The sequence below is a fragment of the Nyctereutes procyonoides genome, unplaced genomic scaffold, assembly GCF_905146905.1.
Source record: "Nyctereutes procyonoides isolate TBG_1078 unplaced genomic scaffold, NYPRO_anot_genome, whole genome shotgun sequence".
NCBI lineage: Eukaryota > Metazoa > Chordata > Mammalia > Carnivora > Canidae > Nyctereutes > Nyctereutes procyonoides.
In genome coordinates, this window is record NW_026575126.1 from 26,868,037 (window position 1) to 26,893,110 (window position 25,074).

General features: G+C 39.8%; 1 protein-coding gene across 1 annotated transcript in view; it reads right to left on the bottom strand.

Moving 5' to 3' along the window:
* Positions 1–25,074, bottom strand: part of PLPPR5 (phospholipid phosphatase related 5) — a 126,124-nt gene that overhangs the window by 64,801 nt on the left and 36,249 nt on the right. The window contains exons 2-3 of the mRNA XM_055339342.1: positions 17,530–17,662; positions 13,968–14,218 (exon numbers count right to left, since the gene is read on the bottom strand). Coding sequence (XP_055195317.1) covers positions 13,968–14,218; positions 17,530–17,662 — 384 coding nt within the window. The remainder of the gene's footprint in view (positions 1–13,967; positions 14,219–17,529; positions 17,663–25,074) is intronic.

Consider the following 25,074-nt stretch of genomic DNA (forward strand, 5'->3'; position numbering starts at 1 on the left):
TAAGGAAGTTAATTTGAAGAACTCTCAACTACATATCTGCCTCTGGCATGTGGACTCAGCTACATATATTTGTTGAGGGTAAATCTGTAAAAGTTGGGAGCCACTCAATTGCAAGCTTTGGCCCCAGAGTATCTCCAACTCCTCTGGTGTTACATTTAAGCAAACTTGAGAGGAGGAAAAAAACACAATAGGATTATAATTGTAAAGATGAAGAAAGAGATCTTGAATTATTTCAATTCTGCCTATTTGTGTGACCACTTGGAGTTTTTATGTTTAACTTAAGGAAAGAAAATAATAAAACAATGAAATATTCCATTACAATGAACTAATGAAATAATATAAATGTATAGTATTTTTGTTGCTAAGTGCAAATTTTCAAGACACATGAATTGTTCTACATTTTTATGCTTTAAAATTAAAATCTATTCTTATTTATTTTAAAACTGAAAAATAGTGATTATTACTGTTAGTATTACTGTTATCATGTAAATGTCATTGAAAGTACTTTTTTCCATACAGAGGAAAAGATATAAAAATTATTTGCTTTGGTGGCAAATATACTAGGTGTGCCACTGAAGATGGGTAGATTAACTTCAGTTAAAAAGATGGAACAAAACTTCAAAAAGATCAACCTTGATCAGGGTCATAACGGTAAAGAATTTTTTTTCACTACAGAGGATCTTAATCCTTTGTTGTAACTGGGAGGTACTCCATGGTATGCCCCTTACATGAGAAGCATATACTTCATTCCCCTGCCAAAACCACACAAAGGTGGGTGTCTCCTTCCTTTAAGCCCTGGCAAACAACTGCTGCTGGCACATGATCCGCACTGTCAAACAGATATGCCTACAAGTCACCCAAAGAAGTCAAGTGAAACATCCATTTCACTTGCAACCACAGTGGCAGCCATGCTGGTGGAGGCATCAAGAGGTGTGGCATCAGTAGTGTCCAGGGTCCTGTGGTCAGAGCAGTGCATCCTCACTGTACACTTCCTGTGGGATGATTCTGACTGTGGCTCTGTTTGCTCAGGCTCCAGCAGCTCCTGCTCATTCCCTGAACCTGGGCTCTAAGCTTGTCCTTTCACTTCATTTTGTCAGATCCGCTTTCTATTTTTTAGAGTAGAGATAAATATTTGTCTCTAAAAATAGAGATTTTGACAAATGCATAAAAGGTGAATAGAAGTTTGACCAGACCATATCTACAGGTACTAGAGATACTGCAGATGGAGAGAGTAACAAAAGTAAAAGAATTTAAGTAGAAGAAAATATTGTGATTCGTAGTTGGTAATGGTCCACTGTGAACTAAGTTCCCATGAACTGAGAATTGAACTCATGAAAGAGGGCATTGCGAAATAAGAGAAGTGTCTGAGCTCCAGCTACCATAACAAAATATCACAGACTAGATGGCTTAAACAACAGGCATTTATTTTTGTCACAGAGGTTGGAAATCTGAGATCAGGAGCCGACATGGTCAGGTTCTGGTGACAGCCTTCTTGCTATGTCTTTATAGGGCCCAGAGAAACAATATGCTCTCTGCTCTCTTTTCTTAGAAGGGCATTAATCTTATCATAAGGCCTCCACCCTCATGACCTCATCAACACCTAATTCTTTCCCAAGACCTCATCCCCAAATACCAACAATTAGAGGTTAGGGCTTCAACGTATGAAGTTGGAGTGGGGTGTAGAGGAAGACACAATGCAATCCATAGCATAAGAAAAAACAGGTTTTAGCCAAAATCAAGAAGGCTTCATATGCTACATGTAGGGACTGAAGTGTTGGTGAGGGCAGGCTATGGAAAGCTTTTGTGCAAAGAGAGATCTGCTTAACACTCATGCTTTAGGAGTGTTAAAAAGATGGAACAAAACTTCAAAAAGATCAGTATTGATCAGGGTCAATACTGCAATAGTAAAGGCAAATGATACAAAGGAGCCAAATTCAAGCAGTAGCAGAATGGGGGACAGGGTAGAGAAGAGTCTGGATTTGAGAGATATTTCAAATGTGGAACCAACAGGATTAATCAGACATCTGGATGTGGGGGTGTAGAAGTGGGAGGGGTTGAGGGTGACTCAGAGTTTTCAGGCTTGGGTAACTGGGAGGGTAGGGATGCCAATAATCAAACCAGAAGAGACAAAAGCAGGAGCTCGTTTGGAGCAATGGCAAGATCATGATTTTGGCTTTTGAAATGTTGAGTTTAAAGAGGTAATGGAACACCACATGGTATGTTCATGTTAGGAATAGTCTGGAGTTCAGGAGAGGGGTTAAGGTTGGTGAAGGAATTGGTGGTTCACTTGAAGACATAGAGGTGTTAATGCATGAGATCACCCTTGGGAGGGATAATAGAGGGAAGCAAAGGTCAAGAACAGAGACTTCGTAAACACCGGTAGACAATTTTCTGACATTGCAATAAAGCATTTACTGAGGGAAGAAGCAAGTTTGGACACATTGTCCTCAATGTCTTAAAAAGAGAAAAGTTGAGACAGGAGGGGGTGAGCAAGAGCCTCAATGTTGTTGAGATGGCTGGCAAAACAAGGATTTGAAGGGGCTTTTGGTAAGGTCACTGTGGATGAAATCTGAGTAGTATTGGTAGAGTGTGTGGTGGGGGGATGGAGGGTGAAGGGGGAACAAAACACACTGTAAATGGCTTATAAGGTGCAGAAATATAAACTGATCTTTCTAGAAGTTTCTTTCAGAGATGGAATGGTAGCTCAAATTAATGGATGGCTTTTGGGTAGTTATTGGTTTTGTTCTTTGATAGTGGAAATTTTAGCAAGTCTAAGGAAATCATACTTCTCTACATCACATGGAAACTAATAGCGCACATCCTTGTATGTAGAAAGATGCCTGATTAATATGTTTGACAAAGGAGAGAAAGCAATAAATATCTGTGTGTAAAGTGCTTAGCACAGTAAGTACTCAGTAATAATAGTTATTATTTTTATACTTTACATTTCCGTATCATTATAGAGGGATTTCTCCTTGTTGTTTGAAATCCTTTGTTCCTGTTCCAAGATTTTCTTTAAGTGGCATAAACAAACAAATGGCTCAAAGCAGACTGTGTTCATAGGAGAAGGTAACCTCTTTTGTAATGCAGTGGGAAAGGTGCCAAGAATTCTCTTTGATTTAAACTATCTCAATTTAGGAGGGGTCTGACGACTGAAATTACAGTGCCATAATTTTTTTTCCTATACGTGAAGGCACTTCAAAATGCAAGTATATTTGGCACAGGCAGTTATGACAGAAGATAATACAGCACAGTGTTAACCCCTTGCTGTGTGTTAGCTTATTAGATCCTCTCTGAGTGAGAACTAGATGAAACAAGTATGGCGAGCCACAGAGGTTAAGTTGCTCTCCTCTCCCTTCAGGGAAGAGCCAGCCATTCTGCTATAGGGAGAGCAGTGAGCTGAGTGTCCACCTGTAGCACATAGTGTTTGAGCAGAGCTCACAATGTGCCTGGCCAGCCCCCAACCAGGGGGCTGTGGGGGAGGGGGGTGGTGATTGAGCCATTTCTGCAGTGTAGGGCTCTCCTAATGGGAATCTCTGGTCAAGATTGGCCGAGACTCTCTCAGGTCTACACTGCGGTCTGAGACTCTCCCTATTCAATCTTGCTTCTATCTGCTTTCACAAGTATTATCCCCCTCCAATCCGCCAGTACATCTCAGTTTCCTAATTTTATTTCTAATATTACTCCTAAGTCTATCTCAGCTTCCACTTCTTGGAGGATCCTAACAGAATTGGGACAATTTAAGAAAGGAGGTGGTAAGATGGGATCTGGGGACACGTTCTTGCTGGAAATGAGGCACGTACAGTCCACCAGGTAGCAAGCCAATTGCTAAAACCCACCAGTAGTGACTTGGGAGACTGTTCTGGTAGGGATTAGGTAACTGATCTAACCTGGTTTAGTTTAACCAGGTTAAACTTGCCTGATATCAGCCCTGGAAGTCTGATGTCTGATGGTTAGTCACCCTAGTGGAGAGAAATATCCTAATGAGGCCAATGATGTGGGAAGTTGAAAAGTCCCTGGAAACAATGCTTAGAGGGATAATGCGATTGACTGGCTCTTACTAAGTTGTGCTGGTGCCCTACAGAAGGAAATTGAAAAACTGAGGACAGCTAACAAACAAATCAAAATGGAGTGTGATGGTCAAAGTGCCTCTTAGTAGAAAGAACTTGATAGAAAGTTTTTGTTTCTGCAATGTCAGAGTAAAAAGAGCCGAAGGCCAGACTTAGGACTTATGAGCTAAGAGTCCAGGGATCTTCAAAGATGACTGAACACTCAGATAAGGCAGGTCTATTAGACCAAGGACAGGACCCTGGTTAGAAAAATCTAGACCCTGGGATCCCTGGGTGGCTCAGGGGTTTGGTGCCTGCCTTTGGCCCAGGGCATGATCCTGGAGACCTGGGATCGAGTCCCACGTCAGGCTCCCTGCATGGAGCCTGCTTTCTCCCTCGGCTTGTGTCTCTGCCTCTCTCCCTCTCTCTATATGTCTATCTTGAATAAATAAATAAAATCTTAAAAAAAAAAAAGAAAGAAAAATCTAGACCCTGACATGAGGGACGGAGACATCTGAGAGGATGTACACGAAGATTATGGTTCATTAAACTCCTCTAAACCCTTGGAGCCTTCAGATGTGACCTACCCCTACCTATGCAGTGCTAGCACTCCTCCCAGTCCCACCCACACCAGAAGACAATCTAACAGGGGTATGAGAAGCCTCTTTCCCCAGGGCAACAGGGACTCTCTCAAGATCTGCTTCTACCTCTTCTTCCTGCTGTCAGGCCCACAATTAGGGCTTAGTGGCTCAGGATGAGATGAACCCGATAAGGGAGGAGAGAGCCTCTATCCCCAAACTGCTGCATGAATTAGCCGATACATGACAGATGGAGCCAGGGGAGACCTATATGGCTGAATTTTGAGGGGGCTTTATCAAGGAGGCTGAAATATAAACAGATAAGGGAGTGTTTGTTGACAAGAGTACTCTCCCTGGGGATGTGGGATTTTACTCTTGCAAGGCCCCCAGGAAAAAGTAAAACTCCCTGCTGGGCAGGCTCCTAAAAGCCTGGTGAAATGAATTACTTTCTCTCCATGAAGCTGGCATGCCTGAATTGCTTTGGCAGATGGTGGAGGAAGGAATTAAAAGGCTTAGAGAAGTGGCATTGCTGAAATGGACATATAATATGAGCCTTAAGGACCCACCAAAGGATGATGTAGTACAGGAGGACCTCATGGACACACTGTCCATTTGAGGCACCAGGAATGTGCTAATGAGAAAGGCACAGAAGTTGAGGGGTGCCTCTGCTCTGTAGGCCAAGATTGACGGTAGGGTAGGTTACCACGCAGCTGGGTCCTTTACATCCATGCAGATTCTGGGGAGCCTGAAGAAACAGAAGCCAGTGCTTTACCACTGGAAGCAGGAGTGGGTGTGGGTGTGTCCAATTATCATAACAATGCAGAAGGCCTGAGTGACAGCCAAGGTGACTTGACCAGCAGATAGTTTTAGAGAGGATTTATAGAAGATAGTGCTCCCTAGAGGCAAAAGATGAAGAGTCAAGAAAAATACTGTATAACCACAAGGTAACAAGAATGCAGAGCTGAAAGTAGATGCCCCAATAAAAAGTTTTAATCCTTTGTGCAGTTTCCAAATCAGAATGAAACTAACTGAAGAGGCAGCTGGTGCCCAGAGAGAAGGACCCTGTGACTCTACAGAAAGTATATAATGTAAGGATTTTCCCAGTCCTTCCTCAAAAGGACTTCTGGTCATTTATTCATGTGACTATCTATTGGGAAGAAGAGAATATCCAGATATTTTGAGACTACTGGACACAGAGTCTAAGGGGTCATTGATACCTGGAGACCTGAATTAGCATCATCATGGCCCCTGCTGGAGTAGGGTCCTAGGAGGACTACATAGTAAGTGAGTATGGGCCAAAGTCTCTAGGTCTGTGAACACATCCAGGGGTCACTTTCCCCTTGGCAGGTGGAATATTGGGGAAATACAGTAGGAAGCTTATGAAACTATACCTGCCCACTCCTGCCAAGATAGTAAATCAAAAGCAATACTGCATTAAGGGATGGGGGATGGTAAAGATTTGTCCACTACTTAGGATCTCAAGAATACAGGAGTGGTGGTTCTTATCTTATCTCCATTTAATGCAACAGTCTGGACAGATCCTGGAGAATGACTGTAGACTACTGAATCTTCAACCAAGTAGTAGTGACCACTGATTTGTCAAATGCATTTTTTTCTTATCTTGTTCAAAAAAAGAGGATGAGAAAGAGTTCACATTCACATGGAATAGGCAAATTTTACATCACCGTTTATGTCAATGCGATATTAACCCTCCTGCACTTTGCCATATCATAGTCTGACATGACCATCATATTGATCCTCTGCATCAAAGATGACATGCTAAACTTTAAGCAAAATAAATAAAAGATGGTCAGCACACTGGAGGCCTTCGTAAGACACATGCACTCCAGATCTTGGGAGATAAACCCTATAAGATTTAAGGGCCCGGGACATCAGTAAAGTTTTTAGGGATCCATTGACCAGGGACTTACATATCCCATCCAAAGTAAAAGACAAATTATTGTATCTTGTACCCCCACCATAAAGAAAGCACAGCACCTTTAGATCACTTTGTTCTTGGGGACACACATCCCACACCTATGAATACTGCTCTGGCCTATATGCCAAGTGACATGAAAAGCTGCCAGCTTTAAGTGGGGCCTGGAACAGAAAAGATCCTGTGGGGTAAGCAGCCCTGCTACTTGGGCCACAAGATCCAGGAGACCCTATGGTTCTTGAGATGTCAGCAGTGGAAAGCATACAGTCTGGAGCTCATGACCAGCCCTACTGTGAAATTCAGTGTGGCTCTTGGAATTCAGGAGCAAGTCCATTACTTCTACAGCAGAGCTTAATGCATCCTTCGAAAAATAGACTTGAGCATGTTATTGGGCATGGAATAAATGGAATGTTTGATTCTGGGATATCAAATGACCACACATTCAGAGCTGCCCATTGCAATCTGGGTTCTGTTGGACCTGGTCAAAGTGATAGCGCCTACCATGGAGGTCTAATGAGCATTAAGCACTACCAATGCCAGTTAGACGATTATGTAGCCAATCACTGTATGTTGTAAAGAAGTAAAAGGTAACTTAGAAGCCGTCATTTTAAAAGCAATTAAAGTTCTTTAACATCTCAAATGATGTGCAGAACATAAGATATTACAAATTAAGGATCATAAAAATAAAATATTCACTTACTTAAAATCAAAAGCACAATTAAAATCCAATCATCATGACCATTTATATTACTTTGTGTGTTCGAGCTATTTGGCTGCCTGGAAAATAAGATATGAGACAGGAATTGTTTTTTCAACAACCTTTCTAATTTATACTGTGCAACATTCAATTAAAATCAATGGAGTAGTTTTCTTCACCTACTGTGTGTGAGGCACTGCACTCTGAAGATCATAGGGCATGCGGCTGCCTCCTTTTCACTGGGCACGTACCAGGAAGCAGTGCAATATAAGAGACCAAATGCTGGCTTTGGAGTGATACTGGCCTGTGTCCTATTTCTGGTTCCAATGAATATTAGCGATACAACCTTGGGCAAGTTAATTAGCCTCTTGTATCTTCAGTTTTGTTCCCTGTAACATGAAGATGGCCATACTTTCATTCCAGCCACTGTGAAGATTAAGTTCTATAAACTACTTAGTAGGAGGCTGGGAGGCTTACTTTCCAATAAATGGAAGCTGGGGGACAGAGGGTTGAGATATAGGAGCAGGATGCCCAGGGATTTGGCTAAGTTTAGCCATAGCATCGAAGGAAGCTGATGATGGTGTGCAAACCCCACAGTGCACACTGGAGCACTGAGATCTTGGTCTAGATCAGACTTTCTTTTTCCTTTGTTCTAAGAGAAAATGCTTAGGGATTCCCAGCTGCTCAAATCTACACTCCCTTTGCCATTGCTCAGGGTCTTGACAGTTCACAGAGTCCAAGCTTATTCCGTTTCTCAGAAACTAGGAATTTCATTTTACTTCATTTCATCTGACTCTGGTCTCATCAACCCCAGGGCTCTCAATCTTAAGAGAACCAGCTAAATCCAAATCCTTATTTCATGTCTGAGATTCTTTGACAATCTCCTTAAAATATTCCCTTTACTTTTAGTTTCTTTCCTTTCTAGTTCCCTCTTTACACTTTATCAGACCATTTTAAATAAGGAGGTTATATCAGCATGTACAGGCTGGATGCATTCTAGTATTCCATATGTATTTATGGAATTGAATTAAATAAAATAATTCTGAAGCACAACTTTAATGTAATTTTTCAACTCCGCATTACTTGTTAACCCAAATGTGAAGCCTCAGGTTGGTTTACCGTGTGTTTCTGATTTATTTATCCTTGCTAATCCTTAAATCCCCCATATATTCCCCATCTGAGGTTCCCCCTCACTTTTTCCTAATTGTATCTGTAGTCTCCTGCTCACACTGTCCTCTTACCTGGAATGCCTCTTCTTTCCCTATTCAAATCGTATTCATCTTCAAAACCCAGCCCAAGTACCACTTACTTCTGAAGCACTCTCTCATGGTGCTTGGCAATAGTGATCTCTTCCCTCTTGGACACTGAGTGGCTCTCACTGTCAGAACCAGATATACTGACAATCATACTCCAACTAGAACTTTATTATTCACTATCTTCAGGGAAAACGTACCTAGGGTACCTAGGGCCCATGATACTTTTAGGGACCAATAAAACTGTCTTAATTTCTTTTTAAAAACAGAAGGAAAAGTGAAAATGTAGGTTAAAAAATGTTTAACATATGTTATTTATAAATTTGTTTCTATGGCAATGAGGTTGTAAAAGTATACATTTTTGTTTCAAAGGCAGAAGAGGCCCTGAGAGCACAAGTTAAGTGCCTACGGCCAACAAAAGTCATAATGGAGCCCTGACTATACCTTGTATTGTCCTATGACAGTAAATTCTGTTTTCCTAAATAGGATGTACAAATGTTGCCAGGAATCTCCAACCTGGAATTTGTTAACACATAAGGAACTCCAGACATATTAATGGAATTCTACGACATATTTTTCAATATTTCAAAGAGCTTAATAGAATAGTATATTTACCCACAATAAGCCCACATGCACTAACTAAAATGTCAGTACTCTTTACTTTTGGCCGGAACTATATTAAGTCATTTGGCAACACTGTTGATCTCGCGCTGCTTAGTGGTTCTGATGCATTGTGGAAGACGCAGGAATTTCTGGGATGTGACTGGAAAACCAGACACCATTATAAAGCCATTGGTCAATCACAGTATACCCAATCATAAGTCTCACTTACAGAAGCCAGGGAAAACTATGGTAAAGATGCAGAGTATACATGTGTCTTTAGTCATTTACGCTTGTTATTTAATAGTTGTATGTGTGCGATTTTAATAACTGTATGTGTACAATTTCAAAACAACATAATTCTACTTTTATTATTATGGGCCACTGTTCAATATCTGGGCCTAAGTTGGGATTGGAAAGCATTATATTAGATAGAAGATTTAGAAATACAAAGTTCATGGAGGAATGTGGGACAAGAAGACGGTAAATTATAAAAGGGGTCCTTGGTAATGAAAACATTGGAACTCAATGGGTACTTTGCAGATGTCTTTAGTAACCTCCCTGCCCCCTATGACACTTAGCTGAAGGCTGACAGGACAAATGTCAATCGACTAATAATAGTGGTCACAGCAGCAGTAGTCGCGGTAATAGCAGAGCAGTCAAAGTATAAGTGGGTGCTCAATAAATACTGTTTGATAGATTATCTACCAGACACAAATTTGCTCATTTGAAATCTAGAGCACAGGGATCTTATACATTTCAGCATTAAATTACTTCTGAGCAGGGAAGATTTAGAGGAATGGCTTTCTGATGGCAGCCAGATCTCATCAGTCATTCAAGACAAGTATATTGAAGGTAACCCAGAGCTTTTCTTTTTACCCACCCTGATGGTTCTCCACCAAACACAATCCCTGTCCAGTCTCATGACATTAAATGCTGCAGGCAAGTTGCCATGCGTTCCCCAAATTCCTGTACCCCAGATTGAGGACCTGTGCATTCCCCTATATAGACTAGGGAAAATGTTACTAAAGGAGGGGCTGGGGACGCCTGGGTGGCTCAGCGATCAAGCGGTTAAGCATCTGCTTTCTGCTCAGGGAGTGATCCCACGGTCCCGGGATCGAGTCCCACATCGAGCTCCCTGCATGGAGCCTGCTTCTCCCTCTGCCTCTCTCTCTCTCTCTCTCTCTCTGTCTCTCATGAATAAATAAATAAAATCTTAAAAAAATAAAAATAAAGGAGGGGCTGCTCTCAGAGTCTCTCAGGGAAAATCTCTTGAGAAAGGAGCAAGGCCTGGCTACTGAGCTGTCCCAGCGCCTCCCTCCCCCCACCAGCTAAACACAACCCATGAGAGAAGCAAGGTTTGACTACCAGTAAAACCACAGATCACCTTCACAGAATCCTGAGAATAGCAAATTCTTGTTTTGAGGGTTAGGATGGTTTGTTTACAGCAAAAGATGATGGAAAAAGGCCAACAAGCATAGCTGACTCTTTCTCTTTCTTTCTTTCTTTCTTTCTTTCTTTCTTTCTTTCTTTCTTCTTCTTTCTTTTCTTTCTTTCTTTTTCTAAAGATTTTCAGAAAAATCAACATAAGGCCAGAATTGGAAGTAACCTAAAGAGATTATTTTAGGTCTTTCTGTTTCACTGGCTTATGAGGTTCACTGGAAAGTCACCAAACATTATTTCTCATTCTCAACTTTGAAGTTCATTTGACTTTAATTAGAAAAACTTCTCGTTTTATATGAAATGAATAACACAAAGTTAAATTTAAGTATTATTCTAACGTGACTTAACACTGAATTATAAATTTAATGGTTGAGGGTTAAATAGCCTTCAGAACTGTTTTCTTGGGAATCCAACAACATTTGCAAAAATAGGCATAGAGATATATATTTTTTTTCCCCTGGAAGTTCTCAGTAAAGCAAAAGAGAACAACTCTGTTATCAAATTATCCCCAAAGCCTTAATTAAAGTCAAATGCTAAGGGAGACTTCAAGTTCCTTAATTTTATTGACTAATCCACAAAGAGAAACATCAGAAAAATATGCCTCAGTTCTTATTCAAAGACTTCATAATAGAGCTTATTTATTTTATGTATTTACGTATGTTTATAACACCTATACAACATTAAACAAATTTATCTCTACCTAAATACAGCAATAAGCCTGTTTCCACAGAAAATACTGAATATACAGCTGTTTTCCTATTTACCTACTCATCAAAATTCTGGCAAGTATTTCACGAGATGGGGTGTTGAAACACCCCAACATTTCTATTATAAAGTTTTCCCAAGGTGTCTCTAGTGAAGCTGGGAAGAAATATATATGTATAAGGGTTCAAATATAACAGTAAAACCTGACTGTAATGCCTACATTTGCAGCAGGAGTTATATTCAGAGTTGCCATAGCAGCCACCCACACTCACACACTCATAAAGGGATGGTAGGGAAGAGAGAAAAGCAGTTAGCAGAGAACAGAATCTATTGTTAAAAAGACAGAGGTACTCTGCAATGTAATTACAAGTAGGAATCCTGACTTTTAGTCCAAACCACTGTTTAGTGATAGAAGATTTCCGAGTGCTGGAGTGTTATTAAATGTTTTTTTTCTCTAAACATATCTACCATCTGAACCTTTGGCCGTAACCTTTACGCATAAAGGTTACTTAGGTTATGTGGCAGCAGGAGGAAATTCAGCTGACCATGCACATATTAGAGCTAATATGATTTAATAGTCCTTTTCTGGAATATTTGGAATCATTGTAGCCAGGAAGATGGGTGATTCTATGGATTTGGAACAGGCTGCTTCGCTTTCTGAGTGTCCTCACCTGTAAAATGGGCATCATAATACTACATCAAGAAGTTTTTATGAGGATTCTATAAATCAGTACAAATAATCAATTACTACATAAATTACTACATAAATTATCATATAATTATATATATAAGAAGTTGCTAAAACACATGCAGCTGACGAGAGGCAAGACAAGATATGAAGATTTCTCTGGGACTTCAAAGGATAATACCTTCTCCCAAAGCAATGCCTTTGAAAACACGATTTTGGCAGGACAAAAATATCAAGTATTTATAATACTAGCACATTCACCACCACTGGCAAACCCTGGTTTGCCAGCAAAATCTATCATCTATTAGTGCTAAAATAATCATGTAATAGGATTTGGGTTCGGAGAGTATTCTGGAATTGGTCTCAAGTCATTGGCTTGATCACATATGTATATGCAGACATTTGCAATTCATACTCGGATACAAATAACAATGTCAGATTTAGATGTGATGACAGTGAATGAAAAGTATTTTGTGACTTCTGATTCACTCAAGTTTTAAAATCTTCATTTTAAGGCTGAATGCTTCATATTTTAAGAGAGGTGGGACATGCAGTCAAGCAATTTAATGAATAGAAAGAATGTGCGTGGATAAACAGATTTCATATCAAGTTGGAATTACATTAGAATGGAAAGCAGAAAGCAAAGCTGATGGGATAAAGAAATCAGGAGAAATGGGAGGAGCAGAGTTGGGAGCACACTGAGAGGGGACTAAGGGAGGTGCAGCAGACGTCAGAAGACTGTGGAAGAGAAAATGGATAGGATGAGATTCGATCTTTAACTCCAGAAAGCCTTTTTTGATGGGATTTTTGAAAGTCTGGGCTGCGAGGGGTAGAATTGCCTCAGCTAGAAAACTTCAGAAATGTTAAAATGCATATGCTTATGGCTTCCGAAATTATCCTGCCATTGTGAGTGGTATGTACAGTGCTGTATTTTCCCCCTAAATTGTTGCTTATTTAGTAATTTTATTTCCAATCTCAAGGAGAGGTGTCATAGGGTGTTACTGTGGATTCTCTCTGCTTTTTAGAGATAAGCCGGCATGATTGCATCAATACTATCAGAAATATTTCCATAATCAAAAAACTCCTTGTGGGTAGAATTAATTTTTTTAAGTCATCAGTAATGACCAAATTTGGTTGCATTTAGGTCCTGAGATCTCTCGTCAGTGAGCTGAAAACAGAAGAAAACAGCTATTGGCATTGCTGGAATGGAGAACCCCAAAAGTCTTTTCAATTCTCTGAACTTCTTACTGTAGCCATGGCAAAGCCTACAGAGCACACTTTTGGAGTCCAGCTCCATAGTTACAGGCAGATCCTGGTAATAGAGGGGAGGGCTGATGGCAGGATTCTGGGGCCAAAAACTGCCTGTCAAGGCTGCCCTTCTATCTACTCCTGCAAATCCAGTAAAGTGCTCAACCATGATCATTTACTTCCACCTAGAGGTCCAGGACAGCTGCAGTGGAAGCCTGGCTCTCACCTCTGAAATGATGGCAAAGACTCAAGAATAAAAGGGAAAAACATAATTTATAAGGACATTTTGGCTAGTTCTCGGAGAAAATATTAAAACTAGTTGAGACATTATGATGAAATAGTTACCAATAACCAAACAAAAATCTTTCTTAAAAAAAGAGTTCTCTTTTCCCCACCTCCACCAGAAAATATTAGAGCTTGAGTAGGCAGCTAAGAGGCCAGGATAGTTTTCTTAATTGGGTTATTACAAGATTATGGGGACTGCTACGGGACAAATTTGTTTCCATTAAGCCCTATTTAACATAAAGATAAACATATTCTCAAATAGAAATGCTAATGGCTATATTTTTTAATACAACCAACTACCCACACATAATCTCATGAGAGTCAACTGACTTAATTTTATCCGCAGTACAAACAGCTATTATTAAAAATAAATTAAGTGGCCTACAGAAAGCTGTTAATGTGACTTCCATTATGGCAGAAAAAAATAATTTCCTCACTGGAAGAATTAACAGATAGACTAAAACTGGTTAATAATCCTTGCTTACCGTCAGATACATAGCTGCATAGACGCTGAGAGCCGCTTCTTTGGATGGAAACGTTTTCCTTGCCCTCATGATGAGATCTGGGTTGCCCGTGCAGGCCTCCTCCCCACTGATGAATTGTGTATACTGCTGACATCCGAGTGCTGTATAGTTGGGCTTACACAGGGCAAGGAAATGTGGAGCCAGATTCCCTGTAACCACTTGCCCCGCATTTACAAAGATATCTGTAGCAAATAGCCCAAATGTATAAATACCTGAGGAAGAAAACAAACCATTGTAACTCTGTTTTTTGTTATTTTTCTGGGTTTTTTTTGTTTTTGTTTTTTTTGTTTTGTTTTGTTTTGTTTTTTTTGTATTGCAGTCTATAATAAGCCAACATGGCAACATTTTGGAAACTACAAAATAATTCATACATTCATACATATACGTACATACATATGGTTCCTTCCATTTTACTTCTTTCCAGCTCTTTGCTTTCTGGAGTGATGAGAGTGTTAAATCATTTAACATATCGCGCTACCACTGGCTACAATTTTATGCATGGCAGGTTTGTAAGACATAAGATAAAGAAGACTATAGTTGGGTAATGTGGTTTTTAACAAGGAGACATGCTTCTTTGGAGAGGGCTCCGTCTCTCACCTTGTACTAATGTTGGCAATCTTTATTTTCCCTATTTTGAAAATATTTTGCATCTGACAAACATAAAGCCAAGCAGTTGTCTCCCTTTGATTATGCCTCTTAAACCCATCCAGACTGATGTTAACTCTGTTGGAGGTGCCAATTAGCAGTAAAATCCAATGCCATTAGCTTTCATTTAAATATCACGGAATATCTTAAGAAGAATGGTTCAGATTAGTTTTTAACCTGCTTTCACAAATATATTTTAAAAAGTCACATAACAGCTAGTAACTTAGTCCCACCTTATATTTTATGTTTGTATTTTAATTTATCAAATATGGGGCAATTTCATAAATAATAATGCAATCGAAATGATAATTTGTCAATTATCTTTATAGCATTGACATTTATTTGTTTTGGTAATCGGAAGGTAGAAAATTAGGTATACAGGGATTTTTTTTTTTTGTCCCTTGAAAGGAATGTGACAATTTACTCAATTTTTAAAAATTTCTTTCTAAATTCAATATCATTGGTCATTAGAATCAAAATTTACCTTTCTCTTTAGGTAGAGTAGGCAAAATAAATTCCTTAGTATCATTTTCAACTAAACTGACAGATACAACCTTTGAGGATATGGTACCAATGTGAAAAAATCTATTATTTTTAATTTAGGGAAATAATATTCAAATCAGGTATTTTTACTTTATAAATGATTAGAGACAGAATACTTTCCAAACCGTTTGTTCATTAAACAGTCATATGGTTCTATTAGAATAATCAGACACTTATCTTTTAGTCATAGATTTCTGGATTGCTTATTTGTTAGACCTTTATACTTAATTATTGGCTGTTATACAGGAAACAAATAATTTTGTTGTGCAGGATCAAATAATTTTCCAGCATCAGAAGCATGGTTATCCTTTTAATTTTTGAAATATAAAATTATAAAAGGCTGATGCACATAAATCTGCACATAGCAAAACTGTGTATGCAAATGGTCGTGAAACAAAAACCTTAGTTCTTTATCTAAAAATGTTAAAAGAAAATAGTAAAAGCTCTTTCTTTACATCTTCCCAGCATGTCATGAGTCATACAAGTAATGCTATCAAAAGTAGAAACTTAGGAGAGGCAGAGAAATGAAAGAGAATGGAGCTCAATAAAATGCTCTTGTACGTAACCTCTCCTTCCAATCATCATGCCCCAGCACAGGAACCTAAATGGCAAGTCTTCATCTCTACTCCCTTGAAATTTAGACTAAGATGTACTCATCTTATTTAACCAAACCCTTCTTTTTATCTGCTGTAATAAGGTTTCCTGTGTAAAATAGAGAGAAATATTTGATAAGGATACGGAAATATCTCTTGATACTTGTAAAGTTCCCAAATGTGCTTTTAAATTAAAATATTCATTGCATTAGGCCCAAAGCCAATATTGTACTACAAAGATACTTATTAAAGTGAGATCCCATGAGTGTATCCACAGTGCTGACCACCAGGATAAAGTCCCTACAAAGAATGATGCCCTATTATGTAGTAATGTTTTGCTTATAAACTTCCCATTTTAAACAACTAGAAATACACAGATCATTATGAACAAGGGAAAAGAAACAAATCAAGCACTCCTAAATATTTTATAAAATCACATAATAAGAAACATATGGAGATTTAAAGTATGCTTTATTTTGTGCCATAATTCCTTAGAAATACATGTGCAAATGCAAAACATACCTACTTAATTAAGTAGGCTTAATAAAATTTGCTTTAACAGTATTTTTGGAAAGTGTCAATTTCATCATTTTTAGTTTTGAGTATATTATTGCTTATTTTTTTTATTAAAAGACCCATGATGCAAAGATTACGGAGTATTGATGCATGTGAAAAAAAGCTTTTTAAAGTTTCATATAAAAGTTATTACTTCAACAGTATAAATGAGGGCTTTGGAGATGTATAACTTGATGGCAATAGAAAGAACAGTCTGAGATAAGGAGACCTTTTGTCTTTAGAGAGATTCAAAGGTATGATGACATCTGATTAATCTTTAAGTGGGTTTATATATAGATTAGGTGATCTGTGCATAATATCTCCAAAGTCTTCATCTTGATCCCATTGATATGAAATATATATTGAAGGATACAGTACCTTAATCTAAACACAAGTCAAAATTTATCTTAAATTTTATTAGTATATAAAGACATACTTTTAGCTGATAAATACAGGAAATGATAATTTATATTAAACTTTATTGTGTCAGTTAAAAAATTTGTCTTGGCCAAATTTCTATTGAATTGAAATGATTTGCATTAATTCATCAATGCTTATATGTATTAGAGCTAGAATTTCAGACTGAAGGTTAAAGTCAGTTAATCTTTTTCTAAAATTTGTTTTAATTTTATTTTTTAAAATTTAATTCCAGTATATTTAACATACAATGTTATGTTAGTTTCAGGTGTACAATATGTAATAGTAAATCTTTTCCTCTAATAAAATCACTGATATGTTTTTGTTCACATTAAAAAGAAAAAAGCTCAGAGGTAGTGCTACATCTGGCAGTTAACGAATACAACATACCTTTTCTTTGCCAAGCTATTTTTCTTGTTTTTCATGACACTGAACAGTCTAACTAGATTATCATTTCTCCCCAAGCATTGTTTCTGAAATTTCATAAACACAGTAAATAATTTCTTTTAATTATATAATTTTTAGTTTCTTAATGAATATTAAACATCCAAGTGTAGTGTTATTTTTTTTCTTAAAGTAATATGGAAATGATACCTGAGGTGGAGCCACATGAACGTAGTATGCAATGTTATTTTTAAAGCCAAACTAAAACATTTCATATAAAATATAATCCAGTATTTGCATAGAGTTAAAATGCTGATCATTTTAGGGGTTAGCTTACACATAAATATGATTGCAGCAACAATAAAAAAAATTCAATGAACACATACCCAGAAATCGTACAGTTCGCCGCACCAGTGGATTTATATAGCAACAATCTCCAGTTAAAATAGTTTTCTCCTGGTTTTCAAAATCCCGTGTGGCCAGTTGTAGGCAAAACACAGCAGTTTCTCCAACTATTATCTTGCAAGGAAATAAAAGGTTAAAAAACATTAGAATTTAAGCAGTATAAATGAAGAATAATTTTATAGAAAAAATGCAAAAAAGTAACTCCTCTGAGTGATAACAATCTCAATATAAAACTGAATCATATTTACTTAACTAAACCTTTTTATTAGAACCTTATCTCTATGTGTACAACCCATATTTCTCTCAATTCAAGGGAGTATTAAGCTGATAAATTATGAATCTAAACGGACCATTCCATTTTTGTATGGATTTAGTTAAAAAAAATTTACAAAGGATCTTTGCTTTTTTTTTTTTATATAAATTAATTTTTATTGGTGTTCAATTTACCAACATACAGAATAACACCCAGTGCTCATCCCGTCAAGTGTACCCCTCAGTGCCCGTCACCCATTCACCCCCACCCCCCACCCTCCTCCCCCTCCACCACCCCCAGTTCATTTCCCAGAGTTAGGAGTCTCTATGTTCTGTCTCCCTTTCTGATATTTCTCACACATTTCTTCTCCCTTCCCTTATATTCCCTTTCGCTATTATTCATATTCCCCAAATGAATGAGAACATACACTGTTTGTCCTTCTCCGGTTACTGTGGCCAAGTTAAAAAAGGGTGTTGCCTGAGTTCTTCTCTGGGATTTTGATGGAATCTTGTCTCACATTTAGATCTTTCATCTATTTTGAGTTTATCTTTGTGTATGGTGCAAGAGAGTGGTCCAGTTTCATTCTTCTGCATGTGGATGTCCAATTTTCCCAGCACCATTTATTGAAGAGACTGTCTTTCTTCTAGTGGATCGTCTTTCCTCCTTTATCGTATATTAGTTGAGCATAAAGTTCAGGGTCCACTTCTGGGTTCTCTGTTCTGTTCCATTGATCTATATGTCTGTTTTTGTGCCAGTACCACACTGTCTTGATGGACACAGCTTTGTAGTACAACCTGAAATCTGGCATTGTGATGCCCCCAGATATGGTTTTCTTTTTTTAAAATTCCCCTGGCTGTTTGGGGTCTTTTCTGATTCCACACAAATCTTAAAATAATTTGTTCTAAGTCTCTGAAGAAAGTCCATGGTATTTTGATAGGGATTGCATTATACGTGTAAATTGCCCTGGGTAACATTGACATTTTCACAATATTAATTCTGCCAATCCATGAGCATGGAATATTTTTCCAACTCTTTGTGTCTTCCTCAATTTCTTTCAGAAGTGTTCTGTAGTTTTTAGGGTATATTTTGAGAACCATTTGAATGGTAAATGGTTCTCCAACCTTTTATTTTCAGGTTGTAGGTGTCATTCTGTCTAAAATGAGTCTCTTGTAGACAGCAAATAGATGGGTCCTGTTTTTTTATCCAGTCTGAAACTCTGCGCCTTTTGATGGGGTCATTAAGCCCATTCATGTTCAGAGTTACTTGAACTTCTTCTTAAAGGGGAGTTTTAAGAGTCCCCCTTAAAATTTCTTGCAGAGCTGGTTTGGAGGTCACATATTCTTTCAGTTCCTGCCTGTCTTGGAAGCTCTTTATCTCTCCTTCCATTTTGAATGAGAGCCTTGCTGGATAAAGTATTCTTGGTTGCATGTTCTTCTCATTTAGGACCCTGAATATATCCTGCCAGCCCTTTCTGGCCTGCCAGGTCTCTGTGGAGAGGTCTGCTGTTACCCTAATATTCCTCCCCATGAAAGTCAGGGACTTCTTGTCTCTTGCTGCTTTAAGGATCTTCTCTTTATCTTTGGAATTTGCAAGCTTCACTATTAGATGTCGAGGTGTTGAACGGTTTTTATTGATTTTAGGGGGGGATCTCTCTATTTCCTGGATCTGAATGCCTGTTTCCCTTCCCAGATTGGGAAAGTTTTCAGCTAGGATTTGTTCAAATACATATTCTGGCCCTCTGTCCCTTTCGGCGCCCTCGGGAACCCCAATTAAACGTAGGTTTTTCTTCCTTAGAGTGTCATTTATTTGCCTTAATCTGTCTTCATGGTTCTTTAATTGTTTATCTCTTTTTTCCTCAGTTTCCCTCTTTGCCATTAACTTGTCTTCTATGTCACTCACTCGTTCTTCCACCTCGTTAACCCTCGTCGTTAGGACTTCTAGTTTGGATTGCATCTCATTCAATTGATTTTTAATTTCTGCCTGATTGGATCTAAATTCTGCAGTCATGAAGTCTCGTGAGGCCTTAATGCTTTTTTCTAGAGCCACCAGTAGCTGTAGAATAGTGCTTCTGAATTGGCTTTCTGACATTGAAGTGTAATCCAGATTTTGTAACTCTGTGGGAGAGAGGGCTGTTTCTGATTCTTTCTTTTGAGGTGAGGTTTTCCTTCTAGTCATTTTGCTCAGTGCAGAGTGGCCAAAAACAAGTTGTATTGGAACACGGGGGAGTATCACTGGTCCGTCCAGCTGGTCTTCTGGGGGAGGGGCCTGTTGCGCTGATTTTCAGGTGTTAGCACTTGGGGGAGCTGCTCTGCCCCTGCCTGCTGCAGGGCTCAGCGGGGGTTGTTTACCCCGTCAGGCCCCAGGAGGAACAGTCGCAGTTGCTATGGCAACTCTGGAAGCCTGGATTCAGCCTCCGCAGGAACTACGGGGCTCGGGGCTCTCGGCTCTCCGTCCGCAGGGCCTGGAGGCTCCGGGGCGGGGCCGCTGATCTGCTCAGCTCCGGGCAGGAGCGTCCTCGCTGTCCTGGGCCCTCCCGGCCTCTGCCTGTCCCGGGGGAGGCCGGATCCTGGGCTGTGTCCCGGCGCCCTGTGCTCCGGGGCCTGCGCTGGTGGATTCGCGCTCCCGCCCCGCAGCTCCCTCCGCGGAGCCGCCGCCCGAGCCCCTCCGAGCTGCTCCGGCCCCGCCGTGGGCGCTGCAGCCCTTAGGGAGCTCGGCGCACTCTCCTGCGCTCGCAGGTGTCTGTTAGTGTCCCCGGGAGCCCGAGGGCATCCCCGCCCTCCTGGGTCCTGCTCCAACTCCCTGCGAGCCCCTTTCCGCCCGCCCGGGAAGGTTGGTGCAGCTCCTGCTCCTCCGGGACGGGGCTCTCCTGTCCTGGGGACACTCGCCCCGGCCTCAGCCCGGCTCCTCGCGGGGCCCCTCCCCCTCGGAGGCCTTTTGTTCCTTTATTTCTTTTCCCCCGTCTTCCTACCTTGATAGAAGCGCGGACTCTTCTCACTGTAGCATTCCAGCTGGTCTCTCTTTACATCTCAGGCCGAATTCGTAAATTTTCAGGATGGTTTGAAGGTTATCTAGGTAATTTGGTGGGGACAGGTGATTTGCGGACCCTGCTCTTCCGCCATCTTGCCCCTCCCCCCAGGATCTTTGCTTTAAGGATGCACTCATTTATTTTTGGTACGTAACTGAATTTCATGTTTTATTTTTAAGGGATTATGTCTTGCTTAAATTTGACAGTGCCACAGAAATCAATGAATTTTCTGATGAAAATTTTCTATGAAAGTATTCTTGAAACGACTGGATAAAGACATCCTAAAGTCAAATTATATTAATACTTTTATAACAAAAACCAAATCAATTCACATGTGTTTGGCTATGAGATTACCCCTTGCTAAAATCTCATTATTTTATTCTGTATTAATGACAGTATTAAAAATTACAGTCATTAATATATTCTTTATACTTTAGTATAACATATGTCATTTTAATCTTTATAAAAAAATGAAACAGAAAATACCATATTTCTTTTACAATTGAAAAAACCAAGACTTGGAATTCAAATGAATTGCCCAAAGCCACAGAGCCAATAAGGAGAAAAATTAGATTCTGGCACAGATTCTTTGCTCTACTATGCTGATTTATTAAAGGACCTGCCTATCTTCCTTGGTATTTATACCATTTGCAGTGGTTTTCATTCATGTCCTTTAAAATCATCCAGCAAGGTATTAGAGTGTGTTAATATTCCATTTTCTGAATAAGGAAATGAAGGCTTAGGGACGTTAAATAATTTGGTCCCCATCAAACCAGTCAGAAGCCAAGCAGAAATTGCTGACTCTCCTCCAGATCTTTTGACTCTATTTAATACTATGATCAACAACACTAGAAATATGATTTTTTTTAGAAATATGATTAAGAGAAAAGAAACTGGAGCAAATGGTATGTTGCCTAATTTGTCATTATTAAGGTTAGTTTTCAGTACGTCTTGTCTAGGTTAAGTAACGTACTATACAGGGACATTGCCTGGAAAAATGCTTTTGGGGTCTCAATGAAAGGCAACATCTGTATTATAGGATATTCAAAATTGTAAGTGGGAGATACAGGAGTTTATAGGAGATGAAACATTTAACCTAGTTCTACTCCTACATGGGTAACCGATTATAAAGCATTTCTTAATTTTTATTCTTTCTAACTTTTCCTCTTTTCTTACTATATCTCTTCTTCCAAGGAGTTCAAGTTTCAAGATTAAACCAGAAGATGTTGAGCTGAATTATAATAAAGAAACCCAGTCTTGCCTATCTGGTAAGATTGGACTGAATTAGGAAAGGCTAATTTACAGTTTATAGTCTCCCAAATCCTCCTGAAATTTTTAACTTTGATAAAGTAGAGCAGGTGTGTGATCAAACAGTTCACCTGACCTGAAGAAGCACAAGAGATATTTTCTACGGGCTCATCAGGTGCCACCACGGCCCTAAAAGAAGCTAACTAATAGATAAGCTGTGTGCTTGACATCTTCTCCTCTTCCTTTCTGAATCACTTTTCTGCTCTTTGAAAGAAATTACTGAATTTTCAGTTTCAACTACTTCCAGGTCTGTTTTGCCCCACAATGTTCCAAATTCAAAGAATCTATCACCTACTCCACATCATGAGCTGCCTGGCTCTCAGCCTAATTCTGGCCTCCCAGCCTTCTCTTCTCCACAGCAGGTACCAGTGGGTCTCCACTCCTAGACTGGCTCCACTGCCTAGGACACTGACCCCCCAACTTGGTCTGTTAGTACATGCTACATGACATTCCTTAGAATACAACAGATACCCAATAATTCTTACTAAATGGATGCATGAATTCCATCCTCATTAGATCCGAGGTCTCAGTCAGCCTCTGACCTTTTGTCGGACTCCTGATAACCAACTTCTTTCTGCCTTGTTCCTGTGATGAAGGCTCTACCTTACACCCTAGTTTCTTCCTAAAACTAGATCCTGTGTGCTCATCCCTGACTTGATAACTCATTTGGTTACCAGGATCCTACCAGACCTGCCATGTCTGGGCAGCCTCTTCCCAGGGCTACAGTTTTCCTGGTTTTCCTAATGCTAACCTCTTGCCTGGCTGCATGTCAGCACATTGCACGTTTCTGAATTCCCTATTTGTGTCTTCAGCATATCTGCCAAAATGCTGTCTCAATCAATACCGTTTGGCTGCTACTAAAAGAAACTCTCACACTGGATTAAGCAAAATTGGGAACTTATTCTAGGGTTGGAGGGTTATCTCAGAACTCGGAGGGATGGGTCTCAGGATCAGTCCAGAAATGGAAATTCCTCAGAAGTTCAAGCAACTACTCTCTCATCTCACTCCCTATCTCTGGAGTCACACTGCTTCTCAGCTCTTCTCTGAATGCCTGACTCATTCTTCTCTTTCTGCAAGCCAGTTCTCCTATTTCCTATCATACATGAGTGCCCCAGAAGTTTCCAAGAGCCCTGTTTTAAAATGTCAGCTCAGTTGAGGGAAAGTTCAACTAATTAGATTTATCAAACCCCCACTTCAAATTCCCAGGGGGTTCAGTTGGGGACAGGTGTCTCTTTTGCTCCAATTAACCAATTAAGAAGGTAAGTCATGGTGTATGAAAACTGCCTCTGTGGGTGGAAAGCCTAGTTCTCAAAAAAAAAAAGGGAGTTGCAGTGAGGTCTATTTCAACTCTTATCTATCCCATCTTGCTGGACCTCTCCCCACACTAGTTCTTTCTCTAGACTAGCCCTTTCCACCATGTTCTCTGGATACTGCGTTCTGTGTGCTACTGGGACTTCATCTCATCAAATGTAGGCGCCTAGACCCTAGTGTCTGTTTTCCTCCCATGGCTGTGTCTACGTCACGTGCTCTAGTTCTGCCCTCCTCACTGTGATACCTGTGCAACTCCTCATCCAAATCATACTCTCTCTTAATCTCTCCACCCATCCCAACTTCCTAAGTCAAAACTCCCATTGTTTACTATCAGCAAATTCACGTAGTAAAAATAAAACAATTTTTATTATGATGAATACTTAGATACCTTCTGAGTTAAGGGTTCCATGTTAGGTACTGCTCTTTTAAGAAAGCTTTATCATCTAGTTGGGTGGACACAGATAAAATAATTTATAAAGGTTTGATGCTGAGTTTCACTTCGTTGGACAATAACTGCCAGTAGCAAGCACATTTAGGAAAAAATGTTACTGAGTCACTGAAAGCATCTGTGGTATCAGTAAAACGTGCCACTCCGATTCTCCTGCTGCAGGGAGGTTTTCCAGCTCATGGGCCCAGCTGCTGTTCCACTGTGATCTCACTTCCTGTAGGCTCCATTTAGTAAATGACTAACTAAGCATGGTGGGGATACTCAGGAAAGCCTATTCCTCTGAGATGTGGGATACCTCCAACTAGCAATTTTGACTTGAAAACTGCCAATCAGCCTGGCCAAGGCTTTCTTGAAACTGCACTGTAGTCTGAGGTGCTTGCTACCCCATTCCCCTTCCTTCCCCCTCTCTTTCACAGGGGTCACACCTCTATACTCTCCCAGCCTTCTCTGGCCTACCCCTCCTCAAGTGTTTATCTTCTACAGATGTTTCTCTTGATAAATCTCTTGTACATCTAATCACATTTGGTACTTTCTTCTAGGAGAATTCAAAAGAAGCACAGCATCAAAGAAAACCTGATTACTTTTAAAGAAAAGGTAAATAGATGTTATCAGATAGATGAAAAGGCTTTGGACACAAACCACACCAGGAAGGTAATGCTGGAAGAGGAGTGGAGGTGGCCCTCCTCCTGGTAGCTCTCAACATGACCCAAACAGAACCAAAGTAGATGGAGTTTGCCTCGGAGGCAAAAGCTCTCATCTGTGAATTACAAACCTAAATTCTATGGTGCCTGGCCTTTTATTTTGGTTCTTTCTCTCTTGCCCTTGTCAGAAGTCTCCCTGGAGGACTTAATTCTCCCAAAGGCATTTCCAATCCCTACCACTCTAAGGAATCCTATTTCTCTCTTCCCCAACTTTCAGATGCAGGTCTCCAACCACCTCATTAAGTGATAACATCTCAACATGCTCAGATCTGTACATTGAAGTCCTCAGAGCCTTCCCATCCAAAACGAAATTCATCTCTCCCACTCTAAGCCTCCTGCTCCTCCGTGTCACCATCTCTGTTAACCCACCATCCTCCACTTGGGCACTAAAGCTTGAACTCTCACACCATGTTACACCATGCTGACACCTCTGTCCCCTCATCTGCCTCTCTCCAGCAATTGCTAACTCCTGTTTCTTTT